The sequence below is a fragment of the Pristiophorus japonicus genome, chromosome 9 (assembly GCF_044704955.1).
Source record: "Pristiophorus japonicus isolate sPriJap1 chromosome 9, sPriJap1.hap1, whole genome shotgun sequence".
NCBI lineage: Eukaryota > Metazoa > Chordata > Chondrichthyes > Pristiophoridae > Pristiophorus > Pristiophorus japonicus.
In genome coordinates, this window is record NC_091985.1 from 102318834 (window position 1) to 102333041 (window position 14208).

A 14208-nucleotide genomic window follows, 5' to 3' on the forward strand; every position below is an offset into this window, starting at 1 on the left:
AAAAACTATCAAAAAGTCAAGCAATTTTCAGTAAATGCATATTCTAAAGACGAGAATAAAAGTAATATATTCAGACTTAAATTCTGTCTGAAGTCATTTTTTAAACAGTTTTAATTTAATAACTATGGAAAGCTGTTAGGCATCATATATGAGATACAGATATTAATTATTCTGCATTCCTGCACTTCATGAGTGCTAAATAGTGTGCCTCAGGATTAAAGGATTGATAACAGCTGGATTGCCAATTGCATTAACACAAAAGAATTCAGCATCCTTGAACTATAATCAACAGAAAATCATTTTGAAATTTAGGTTTGCTTAGAAAATGCCTTTTTATAATTCTTTGCTTTCAAATTATTTTATAATATTCAGCTGTGTGTAGCTGATAAGAAATGGCTGTGTGCATTAGGTGTTGCATGATTGATGTCGGTCAACAACACGATTGAACATTTTTTGTAAAAAAAAATATGAATTGCAAGTGCAAAGTTTGAAAAGTTTTTGTTAGCAGAATCCTGAGATTTAATTATTACCTTAAATTCACTGACAGATCTGTGATCGCTCAATTTTCTTTTGAAAAATAATTATGCAGGGGTCATGTTGAATGGGGTACCATGATTTAGGCAACTGGTGAAGTGAGTCTGAAAGTATAAGGCATCTTTTGAAATCGTAGATCACAATAATTAAAAATAATATTAAGGGTCTATGTTGTGTTTTATTTTCCCTTACTGAGACCTAGATGAAGGATTAAACCTACAGTGCAGGATAGGTTGAAGAGAGTGAAAGAGAACAGGTGATATCTCAACAGATCATGGTAAGTTTGGATTTTAAAAGCATATAGTTTTCAGCCATTCGCCACTTGTTTATGAAAACATCTGAAGACCTCAATGTTGCAGTCTTATAACAGCCACTCTGTGCATTATCTGATATGGGATGCATTGCAGACTGTGTTTTATATATTATGTCTAGAATGCATATTTTACATGCAGAATTGTTATTGAATTAATTTTCCTTTTTTTAAAGCACGCAGTTATAAAGGTTATCAGTCATACGATATATTTTTTTTTTACCCGAATTGATTTAAGTTCTCAGCCAAATAAAAAGTATAACAAGGATATTTCAGAGGAATTAAATGTGGAGTGAAATCTGGTTATAACTCGCCCTGACTTTTTCGGTAAAATTATCAAGAGAAATTTCACCGCAGGACTATTGACTATAGCATAGCCATTCTAATTCTCAAGACGTTTAATCGGAAACATGCTGATATTTGTACATTAGAATATTTTGGTGCTTAAAATATTTTTGATACTTTGGGGTCAACACTTGAGGTTATGGATTGTGCAGTTTTAAAGTAACATTGAATAAGAACTTGTCATACATTTGTAATCAATTTTCAAAGTTGGATTACCGGAAAAAGGCACACTTTGAAAATAAATGTTTCAACCAGTCATCATCATCATCATCATGGGCAGTCCCTCAGAATCGAGGATGACTTGCTTTCACTCTAAAAGTGAGTTCTCAGGTGACTGAGGAATCTTAATGAGGGACCTACAATCTCTGTCACAGATGGGGCAGACAAGGGTGGCAGGGAGCCTGGGTTGATGCACGCTCCTTCTGCTGTAAGCTTGGTTTCTCCTTGTTCTCGCCGATGGGACTCGAGGTACTCAGCGCCCTCCCGGATGCTCTTCCTCCACTCATTAGTTAACATTATGCAGGAATCGAAACTTCCCTAGTGCCTTGCAGTCACTTTGGCTAATTAGGGATTTTATTAGGTTGTCACCTTGGACTGATGAATGATTTAAACATGTTACTTCTGTTTTAAAATCTATTTCCATTACATCAAGGCTGTACACTTGACGTAGAATGTCCTCAACGTTTTACTCAGATAGCCTGTATTGTATCCACTGAGATCTCTGCAGTGCAGAGACTTACAGCTCTCCCAGGTGTGGTAATTGCAAAACCTCACTAAATGCTCCTCCTGGGGCATTGCTGTTTTAATTTGCTCAGATATACTGAGATGGTGCCATGCAGTTCAGCAATTACAAGTCATCCCATTGGTAAAGCAGTGGAACATCATTACTACTGTACTTACCCGATTAACTTCCCTCACAACGGGTTCATCTGTGAAAAAACAAAACAAATGATTAGGCATCAAAGGAAATTTGAGTTATAAAAAGTAGGAAAAAAATGTTAGCAGCTGTTTGAGGGAATTTGCCACCACCTCCTGCCAACATTTTCTTGATCATCTTTGTCACGAATCTTAATATATGTACTTTGCACCAGAGCAAAATCACATATTTTCTTCCAATAAAAAAGGGAAGCATGGTACTGGGTACATTCGCAGAGGGGCATAATACAATTCAAAAAGCATGGATATTGTCATCGTATCAGGCACTGGTTAGATCCCATCCAGAGCTGTGCGCACGGTACTGGTTACTAACTAACAAGAATATAATTGTATGTGCGGATGCAAAGTTGGGCAACCACAATAGCATCCGCTTTCTAAGTTATAAGGAAAAAAATAAAAGAATTTGGGCTTATTTTTGTTGGGCTGACCTATTAGAAGCTCTGAAAGTTAGGAGGGGAATTGACAAAAAAAATATCACCCTGATAAAGGTTTCAAGATCTCGATAATATAATTTAAAAATTAGAAAAAAAATAGGTATTTTAGACCACTATTGTACATACTAATATATAAACTAATTCATCAGAGGTAGGCCATTAAAGCAAATTGTATAAATGGATTCAAGAGACTGCTACATAGGTTTCTGTAAAGAAAGAAAATAGAAGGGTATGGTCTAAAGGAGATTGTAGGGGTTGAGAGCAATGAAAAAGGGATAAGCTTGCTGGGTCTTTTCCTTCTTCTAAAATGTCCAATATTCCTATGGAATAAGGGAAGAATGAGTGAAGTGTTGATGAAAAGTCATGACTCTCCACAAGATGTAATCACTGGAGAATGGCATCACCACATAAAACAGTACAAATGTTTTTGTAGCCTCTTAGAGAGGAAGCATGAGAAGAGTTACTGGTATACAGTTAAATAAACGACTGAGTTATACACAGGATACACCCTGAAAGGATTGAGTTATGTAGGTCTAACTCGCAGACAATTTATTTTTCAGTAATCTACCAAGTCACACTTTTTATCTGGTTTGCAACAGAAATCACATATTATTGAGGTATATTTAAAAAGTTTAAAGGAAAATAATTTATCTATCTTTTTAGAACAAATTATTTGTGAGGAAATGAAGTAACTGCACATGAGCACGTGCTGACAAGCACAAAAAGCTCCTGTTAGTAATCACTGCATAGCTGCAGAAATCAGTGAAGAAGATCAAAGAGGAAGTCAGGTTATCCAGTCGAGCACAAGATGGCATTCACAGAGTGAGTGTGCCTTACACAAAAACCACAGAAAAAAATAAAGGTAGGCAAGGCAGGACAGAAAGCGACAAAAAAATGGAGACTGAAAAGAGAGAGAGAATGCAAGAAAGCACATTGTGAATTAACACGAGAACTGGTGTCATTTATTTTGTAAAATGTTTTTGTGGTGTAAGAAATGAAGAGTGAATTGAGCCTCATCCCATTTCTTCCCCGGTTGAACATTTCAACAGTTAGAAACCAAATAAGGAATATGCCAAAGAAAGTCAAATTATAGTGATCATTTTTTAAATTATATCTTAAAAGTCTTGCAGAAAGTTCACACTTCCTGCCACACTTTCCTCTCAGGTTATTTCCATCTCGTGTCTGTCACTCTGAAATTTACACGTTTACTTACTTCTGATTGAGTCCTCCAAGCTCCATCGAAGTGGTAGATGGAGCTGTCCTCCACAGTGCAAGCTGCATGAGACCTGCAAAAATCATGTCTTTCACCCAACATTTTTGCCTGCTGCCTTTGCAGCTTCAGAGCCCAGAGGTAGCTTTATCCCTCTTTGCTCCCCCCTCTGCCCAAGTCCTGAGCCTTTTCTTTGCTCCCCTTTGCCACCCCAGCCTAGAACAATGCTATAGTTGTGCGCCTGGCACTGATCTGGGGACCAGCTTTAAAAATTCTCTAAAGCGCATACTATACTTTTCGCGAAAGCACAGTTAGCACTTAAAGGGCTAGAAATTGATGAGCCTTGCGCCTGTTTTTCGGCGATATTTCGCCTTTTTTGACGGTCAAAGGTTTTCACCTAAATTAGCCAAAGTTGTGCGCCGGAAGTTTTGAAATACCGCTGAAAAGCGGGCCACCGTCGTGCAACACCCAAAAAAATGCAAATGCTTAAAATTGGCTATTAGGGAGAAAACAAACGTCCGAGAAAACCCTGCGTTGCAGTCCCAGTAAAAGTGGCAAGTATGAAGACCTGCAAAAAAAAAGTAAGTCAAAGTTTTTATGTTTTAACTCACTAGATAAGTGTCTTGTGAATGTTTTGTGATTTTTAAATTTTTTGTAATTTCCCTCCTCCCAGGACCTATCTTTTTAGCGATAATTGGCCTCGGACTAAAGTTGGCGATGACCACATTTTCCACCGCGAAACCTCGTGCAATACCGATTTTTACCGTCGGGCGCAATTTTTTGCTAAGTTTATGCCTTTAAAAATAGCGGTATTTTTGGCGAAAAATTCAGAAAATATGCCGATATCGCCAAAAGTTAAATTTCCAGCCCACAGAATTTAAAGTCATTACCCAGGCCAAAACATACATATTGTAGTATTCTCAGGGACAGAAGATAGGTGTCCAACTACAACTTTCTAGGAACTCAGCATGAAACGTGCTTAAGTTATTTGAAGTTCAACAGCACATCAGATGATATATTTATTAATTGTATCAGATTTAATTTCAACTAGCCAGCCCCCAGCTACATCTGCATATACAAGACCATCCAGTAAAATTCTTCACCCCTTCCCTCAATTCATTCTCCACTACTTCTGCATCAGGTGACCTCTCCATTCGATAACCCACACTCCACAGATGCTGCCACACCCAGGTATCTCTTCCCTCATGCTCCAGGAGCTCAGCACCCCGGTGTGTGAAAATTCCACCATCCATCTTCCATTGTTCCCAGCCCCATATACATTGTACCCAAACTTCTCAATACTCTCTCCCATGGATACCCCTCCTTGAACTTCTTTCCTACCCAATGCATTCACAGGTCATCACTCCATTCCACTGCTCATACACAAGACCACCCTCCTGCCACATGGGCCCAGCATCCTCCTTCCACAATAGTTTCACGAGCAACTACTAACAGATCCCTCACTATTCTGAGATTCAGGACTCTCTTCCCCAATAACCCTTGTTTCTCCCACAGCTCACTTGCCTCCTCGGACCACCTTTCTAACACTACCAAGCACTATGTCTTCTGCCACCAATCTCTTTTCCAGACATCTCCTACTTACCTGCATCCTGGAACGTTTTCACTACCGTCTTTATATGTTTTTCACTCTTAAAAATGTAAGAAATTAAATGGAGTACAAAGGTATTTTTTTCTTTGCAGTCAGGTGGTGTCAAGAAACCCTAACTGGGTGATGAATAAGTTTATTATTAATCTTGGAAACAGAGAGATGCATACGGAAGTTGTGTTGTTCAAACACTTAAGTTGCTGAAATCATAATACCAGACGAATGGTCAAACATATCACTGAAGACATGGCAACATTTTATTTTGAATAATCAGGTCAAAATGTCAACAAAGACCTTTATCAAATAGGACAAGTAACCTTGTGAAAAGTTTGAGAAATCCAAAGGCGAAGTTTTATGTTAGTTTATATCTTTCATAAAGTACCTCAGAAAGTAACACCTGTTAGTCACTAGAGGCCAAATGGCCTGGTACATGATTAGAGATAAAAAGCAAGAGCATACCAAACACAAAGTTTTTGCCTCTAATACTGTACCCTGTATAACATTTCTTCCATAAAAAGTGTTTTGGAGACATAGCTAAATGTGGATTTTCCATTCTCCGCCTTTCCAAAAGCACCCATCTCTCCTTGCAATGATCAGAGAAGAAAATGAAGCAAGTCTTGATGAGATGAATAAAGACTTGTACTTTACCCGATTCATAGGCTATGAAGGTTGATCTGTGTTGTAGCTGACATCATCTGCCTAAAGAACATTTGAACCAGTGCATCAAAACCAACACAAGATCAACCGCTTATCAATACGAGAAGGAGCAAGTACCCAACCTAAATTAGAACAGCATAGAGCTAACCCTGGACAGAAATCCTAAATCTCTTTCCTACAGCTGACTGGTGTGTGACTCTTGAAAAGTAGTGCCTGGATTCAAATTATCCACCAGTACTGAGGATTAGTGGTGTGAAAGCATACAGAAAACATAGTATAGGAAAATAAGATGCTAACTGAACTTTTTCTGCATTTCTTTTATCTCTTGCTTGCTTTACCAATTTCTAGTGACAGAAACTAAAAATGCAGTGCATTTTACATTACTTACAAAACACTTCAGAATTATTATAAACTCATTCGTGCTTCAAGAAATGACACATTGTTAACATTTTTATTTCCCGCACATTACTAGCAGCACATTGTTTTGATTGCTTGTACACAGCCTTGCTTGTTAACAAATAGCTCTACTGTAGTTTTAGAAACAGTTTGATACTGCAGCCTTTAACCCATTTCATTTTATAAACATACAGCAGGATCGTAATACATAGTTATCTCCTGACCAATGTGGCCATGGTATTCGCCAATTTGTGAACATAATATAAGAACATAAGAATTAGGAACAAGAGTAGGCCATCTAGCCCCTCGAGCCTACTCTGCCATTCAACAAGATCATGGCTGATCTGGCCGTGGACTCAGCTCCACTTACCCGCCCGCTCCCCGTAACCCTTAATTCCCTTATTGGTTAAAAATCTATCTATCTGTGATTTTAATACATTCAATGAGCTAGCCTCAACTGCTTCCTTGGGCAGAGAATTCCACAGATTCACAACCCTCTGGGAGAAGAAATTCCTTCTCAACTCGGTTTTAAATTGGCTCCCCCATATTTTGAGGCTGTGCCCCCTAGTTCTAGTCTCCCCGACCAGTGGAAACAACCTCTCTGTCTCGATCTTATCTATCCCTTTCATTATTTTAAATGTTTCTATAAGATCACCCCTCATCCTTCAGAACTCCAACGAATAAAGACCCAGTCCACTCAATCTATCATCATAAGGTAACCCCCTCATCTCCGGAATCAGCCAAGTGAATCGTCTCTGTACCCTCTCCAAAGCTAGTACATCCTTCCTTAAGTAAGGTGACCAAAACTGCACGCAGTACTCCAGGATTGTTGCCATGTGAAAAGTTTTGTTACAGAAGGGGTTCATGAGCGTGAACAAAATACTAAAAAATCCCTTTCATTACTGTGCAGCATTCTCCCCTCGTCACCCCACCAAAAATAAGTTGGCAGTATGCTTGCTTATTCCCTGAAATATGGGTTGGTGTATTCACACTGCCAGCATCTGTAGGAGGTAGAGGATGTTGAGGTCTTCTTTGGACAGAATCCCCATCCACCATCACCCTCCTCTGCCCAGCAGAACTTGCTTTCACATCAAAGAACTTCTCCTTTGACTCCTCACTTCCTCCAAATAAAAGATATTGCTATGGGAACCCTCATGGTCCAAGCTCCGCATGCCTTTTCGTGGGACATGTGGAACATTATTTTTTCCAGTCCTATTCAGGTCCCCTTCCTCACCTTTTTTCGGTACATTGATGACTGAATCGGCACCATTGCCTGCTCTCAACCCGAACTGGAAAATGTCATCAACTTTGCTTCCAATTTCCACCCTTCCCTCGCTTTCACATGGTCCATCACCAACTCTTCCCTTCCCTTCCCTTCCTCGCCTCCATTTCTGGGGATAGGCTAGCGGCCAATATCCACTATAAGCCCACTGACTGCCACAGCTACCTTGACTACACCTCCTCCCTCCAAGCTTCCTGTAAGGATTCTATTCCATTCTCCCAATTTCTCCCTCTCCTTCTATACCAATGCTTCCAATTGATGTTCCTTTTTTCTCAACCAAGCATTCTCCCCCACTGTGATTGACAGGGCCCTCAACCGTGTCTGTTACTTTTTATGCACCTGCTCTCACTCCTTCCCCTCCCTCCCAGAACCCCTTGTCCTTACCTTTCACCCCACCAGCCTCCACATTCGACGGAACATCCTCTGCCATTTTGCCACCTCCAGTGATCCCAGTTCTGACGAATGGTCATCGACCCGAAACATTAACTCTGCTTCCTCTCTCCACAGATGCTGCCTGACCGGCTAAGATTTCCAGCATTTTTTGTGTTTATTATTTACTTGTACTTCTTTCAATTCAGTATACTATGTTCACTGCTCACGGTGCGGTTTCCTTTACATTGGGGAGATCGAACGCAGATTGGATGACTGCTTTCCGGAACACCTCCTTTCAGTCCGCGAACGTGACCCTGAGCTTCCGGTCGCCTGACACTTCAATTCTCCTCCACTCCAACTCTAATCTTTCTGTCCTCGGCCTCCTATACTGTTCCAATGAAGCTTAACGTAAGCTCAACGAACAGCACCTCATCTTTTGATTAGACACTTTTACAGCCTTATGGACTTTACATTGAGTTCAACAATATCAGATCCGAAACTTTGCCCCCATTTATTTGGACAGAAGCGATTTATGACGCTGTTATTCCCATTTACACCTCTTCTAGACCCATCTTTTGTTTCTTTACTTGTCCAATTACCATCCCCTTTTGTCTTGCATCATCATCCCTATTGTCATTTAATCTCTCCTGCCTTTCACTCTATCACAGACCTTCCCTTTTATTCTTTCCTCTCCTCCCTTTCCCGGCCTCTGTACATGCTTAAAACCCGTCACATCTCTAACAGTTATGATGAAAGGTCATCGACCTGAAAACATCATCATAGGCAGTCCCTTGAAATGAGGATGACTTGCTTCCACGCTAAAAAAAGATGAGTTCACAGGTGTTTCGAAAGAAGAACCCAAACTACATCCTCAAGGGTGGAAGATGCCTGTGCGAGAATGTTTTTAACGTGTGGTGACCGTTGCACACCAGCCACCACACGGGCTTGGCAGAACTAGGTCTTGGTCCAGTGGCAAGGATTACCCAGGACAACTGGAGACCTGCTCTGCTGCATGGACCTTGTGCACACACATATCACAGATATCACAGTGTGGGCTGCCCCTGGCCCCGAACTCACGCCTCCCCTGGTCCCCAATCACATTCCTCCACAATCTCTCGCCACTCCTTCGCCCTGACCTCGCCGCTCCTGCTGCATCTGCCCATCTGTTACTGCTTCCTTAATAATGGATTCTAGCATTTTCCCAATGACAGATGTTAGGCTAACTGCTCTATAGTTTTCTGCTTTCTAACTCCTTCCTTTCTTGAATAGGAGGGTTACATTTGCAGTTTTCCAGTCTACTGGGACCTCTCCAAAATCCAGGGAATTTTGGTATACTAAAACCAATGCATCCACCATCTCTGCAGCCACCTCCTTCAACACCTTAGGATGCAGGCCATCAGGACCAGTGGTAATTCTGTTTCTCTCTCCACAGATGCTGCCTGCTGAGTATTTCCAGCATTTTGTATTTTTGACTTCTGGTAGGTCATTCATGGCAGAGGGGGAGGAGTAGCCTTTGTGATTATGGATGAAATCACTTCAGTGATGAGAGGATATAATGAAAGACAAGCAGGCATTGGAAACTTTATGGGTAGAATGAAGAAATAGGAAAGGATTTAAGATTGTAGTGGGAGTTGTATATAGCCCTCCTGGTAGCAGCTGTGAAGTCCTAGATTATATAAATGCAGAGATTAGACAAGCGTGTAGTAATGGCAGAGTGGTTTCAATTGGGGATTTTAAATTTCATATAGATTGGGATAAGGAGACTGGCAGCTAATAAAGGTAGTGAATTTCTTGTGTGTGTCTGGGATAATTTTCTACAACAATATGCCCCAGAGACAACAAGGTGGCAAGCCACATTAGATTTAGTAATGAGTAATGAGCCAGATTTAGTTAACAGCCTAACTGTGCGTGAACATTTATCCAATAGTGTTCATAACATGATCGCGTTCAACTAAGATTCTAGACTTGGATAAGGCTGATTTCAAAGGGATGAGGCAGAGACTGTCCACAGTAAATTGGGCAAATCTATTAATGAGTAAAACGACAGATGATCAGTGGGAGGTGATACAGAACCAGTTTATACCCCTAGGGGGCAAGAGCTCTACTTGCCAAAAAAAAACCCATGGATGACTGAAGAGGTAAGGGACAGCATAAAACTAAAAGAAAAAGCATACAAAAATGCCAAAAAATAGCACAGAACTTGGCGAATGGGGAAGATACAAACAACAGCTAAAGGTCACAAAAAGATAGTAAGAGCTACATAAAAGGGAGTATGAAAAGAAACTTTCCAGGGATATAAAAATCAACACTATTTTTTTACAATTATATTACAAACAAGAGAATAGTCAGCAGCAATTTTGGCCTCTATAAACTGAAAGCGATGATATTATCAATGATAATAAGGAAATGGAGGACATGTTGAGTAATTACTTTGCATCAGTATTTACAGTAGAAACCCCAAGTAAACTAAATCAGAGACAGGAACCCAATAAAATTAATGTAAGTAAAATAACAGGAATGAAGAAAATAATGGCACTAAAGAGTGACAAATCCCCAGAACCAGATGGTTTCCATCCCAGGGGTTAAAGGAAGTAGGTGAGCACAGTACAGATGCCCTAGCTATAATCTTCCAAAGTTCTCTCCATTCAGGAACCGTTCCTGGCACCACACTCAAAGAAGGATGTTTTGGCCTTGGAGGGAGTGCAGCGTAGGTTTATCAGAATGATGTATGGACTTCAAGGGTTATGTTACGAGGGGAGATGACACAAATTAGGGTTGCATTCCCTAGAGTTTAGAATGTCTGATCGAAGTTTTGAGGATATTAAGGGTAATAGATAGGGTAGATAGAGAGAAAATATTTCTGCTGGTTGGGGATTCTAGGACTAGGGGGCATAGTCTAAAATTTGAAGCAAGACCTTTCAAGAGTGAAAATTAGGAAACACTTCTACACACAAAGGCCACATTTGCGCCAACCGTGGTGGGTCCAGGGCGGCCAGGGTAGGTGGTGGGTTGCGACCCCGCTTGTGGCTCTAGCCCGCACTGTGAAAAGAATCTTCTGTTAATGAGGCTTGTTAAGCCCGCCCTGCGAGTTTCCAGGCCAATTAAAAGGAAGCGGGTCTGATGACATCATTTGGTAATGCGTCAACAGCCAGTTTCCTTAAAGGGACCATGGTTATAGTTATTTTGATTTTGACAGTTGTGCTGTCAGTGTTCTGTAGGATTGAGGTGCTGTAATCACTGACAAACATTGCTCAAAGGTGCACGGCTGCACTCAGGCTCTCCCATTACCCTCTCCAGATGCTTATGGAGAGAGTCACAGCATGCAGGGAGGTCCTCTTCCCTTCCAATGGGCGGAAGAGACCTCCCCAGGACACCAACGCAGCCTGGTTGCACATTGTACAGGAGGGCACAAGCAAGGATGTCGTCAGGAGGAGCTGGCTGCAGTGGCGCAAACCTTTCAACAATCTCAGTAGATCACGAAATGTTACTGCAAAGCTACACTCAACCTCATCCTGCTGTGCCACTCATCACATCCCCATCACTCTGCCTTCTCTACTCTTGCCCCTGCACATTATTACTCGTACCAACTTACCTTGCACCTCCATCCATCCCTCCCTCTCTATCTACTTAAGGAGGTGGCCTTAGAAATAGTGGATGCTTTGACAGTCATTTTCCAACATTCCATAGACTCTGGATCAGTTCCTATGGAGTGGAGGGTAGCCAATGTAACCCCACTTTTTAAAAAAAGGAGGGAGAGAGAAAACAGGGAATTATAGACCGGTCAGCCTGACATCGGTAGTGGGTAAAATGATGGAATCAATTAAGGATGCCATAGCAGCGCATTTGGAAAGAGGTGACATGATACGTACAAGTCTGCATGGATTTGTGAAAGGGAAATCATGCTTGACAAATCTTCTGGAATTTTTTGAGGATGTTTCCAGTAGAGTGGACAAGGGGGAACCAATTGATGTGGTATATTTGGACTTTCAGAAGGCTTTCGACAAGGTCCCACACAAGAGATTAATATGCAAAGTTAAAGCACATGGAATTGGGGGTAGTATGCTGAAGTGGATTGAGAACTGGTTGGCAGACATAAAGCAAAAAGTAGGAGTAAATGGGTACTTTTCAGAATGGCAGGCAGTGACTAGTGGGGTACCGCAAGGTTCTGTGCTGGGGCCCCAGCTGTTTACATTGTACATTAATGATTTAGACAAGGGGATTAAATGTAGTATCTCCAAATTTGCAGATGACACTAAGTTGGGTGGCAGTGTGAGCTGCGAGGAGGATGCTGTGAGGCTGCAGAGTGACTTGGATAGGTTAGGTGAGTGGGCAAATGCATGACAGGTGAAGTATAATGTGGATAAATGTGAGGTTATCCACCTTGGTGGTAAAAACAGAGAGACAGACTATTATCTGAATGGTGACAGATTAGAAAAAGGGGAGTTGCAACGAGACCTGGGTGTCATGGTACATCGGTCATTGAAGGTTAGCATACAGGTACAGCCGACGGTTAAGAAAGTAAATGGCATGTTGGCCTTCATAGCGAGGGGATTTGAGTACAGGGGCAGGGAGGTGTTACTGCAGTTGTACAGGGCCTTGGTGAGGCCACACCTGGAGTATTGTGTACAGTTTTGGTCTCCTAACTTGAGGAAGGACGTTCTTGCTATTGAGGGAGTGCAGCGAAGGTTCACCAGACTGATTCCCAGGATGGCGGGACTGACATATCAAGAAAGACTGGATCAACTGGGCTTATATTCACTGGAGTTCAGAAGAATGAGAGGGGATCTCATAGAAACATTTAAAATTCTCACCAGTTTAGGCAGGTTAGATGCAGGAAGAATGTTCCCAATGTTGGGGAAGTCCAGAACCAGGGGTCACAGTCTAAGGATAAGGGGTAAGCCATTTAGGACCGAGATGAGGAGAAACTTCTTCACCCAGAGAGTGGTGAACCTGTGGAATTCTCTACCACAGAAAGTTGTTGAGGCCAATTCACTAAATATATTCAAAAAGGAGTTAGATGTAGTCCTTACTCCTAGGGGGATCAAGGGGTATGGCGAGAAAGCAGGAATGGGGTACTGAAGTTGCATGTTCAGCCTTGAACTCATTGAATGGCGGTGCAGGCTCGAAGGGCCAAATGGCCTACTCCTGCACCTATTTTCTATGTTTCTATGTTACATTATCACATCCTCATCTCACGAGCCACACCTCACACTCACTCTCATCCTTGTCCAATCATACCAACTAATAACATACAAGGGCCGGCACTTGGGTCTTTTAGCCAATGTTCATGTAGTTTCTGCTCATGTATTGTCAAACATTGCAATCTTTATTTTGAACACTTTCTGTACTTGGACAGATTTGTGAGCACCTTTGGAAGTGGCTTAGTGAGTTGTAGTGAAAGGTGAGATATAAGGGTACCCCCCACAATGGTGATGACTGTGAAAGGAATGGCTTGGGCATTGCAGGGATGCTTGATGGTGCTGGTGTGCAAGGGGGAGGGGGCAACTTGGCAAATCATGTGGCAGTCAGGGTGTACAGCGTCAAGTGAAGTAAATCTGGCCACGGTGAGTCCATCGCTGGTGTCCCGGGCAGCAATGTGGTCGGGTGCTGATGTCATGTCCTGTGCAGCATCAGGTGATTTGCGGAGAAGGTTGGTGGTGTTGTTGGTGATGCTGCTGTGTTTAGTGATGTTGATGCTGGTGCTAGTCGTGGTGTGATTCTGAGGACCAAGGTGAGATTTTTTCAAGGGCACCGATAAGCTGAAGTTTAGATGACAGAAGCGATGTCACTGGTGAGAGAGGTTTCACCAAGGAGGCGACAATGGATAGAAAGTTCACTGCAAACACTTCCAAACTGCATACATCTCTTCCAAATCCTGACGGCTTGCACTTCTGGGATTGGAAAGTAAACAGCTGTGAAATGGTAGCTTTTATACCACTTCCGCATCCGTCAAGTAGTCGAATCAATGGAGAGTCATTGAGAACCCGATACACTTACCTGACATGTTCTCTGAGGGACATGACCTCAAAAATGCTAAGTATCTGGTAACATTCTTTTTAAATACCTTTAAAGTACCTTTTCATGATGTTAACTGGCTGGCCTGCCTTTGGGGTCAGATCCGTGATC

At 41.7% G+C, this 14208-nt stretch overlaps 1 protein-coding gene across 4 annotated transcripts in view; it reads right to left on the reverse strand.

Annotated features, from left to right (window-relative positions):
• The window catches only part of pde10a (phosphodiesterase 10A), a 662262-nt gene that overhangs the window by 362107 nt on the left and 285947 nt on the right, over positions 1 to 14208 (reverse strand). For all 4 annotated transcript variants that reach the window (XM_070889659.1, XM_070889660.1, XM_070889658.1 and 1 more), the window contains one exon: positions 2090 to 2118. In XM_070889659.1, coding sequence (XP_070745760.1) covers positions 2090 to 2118 — 29 coding nt within the window. The remainder of the gene's footprint in view (positions 1 to 2089; positions 2119 to 14208) is intronic.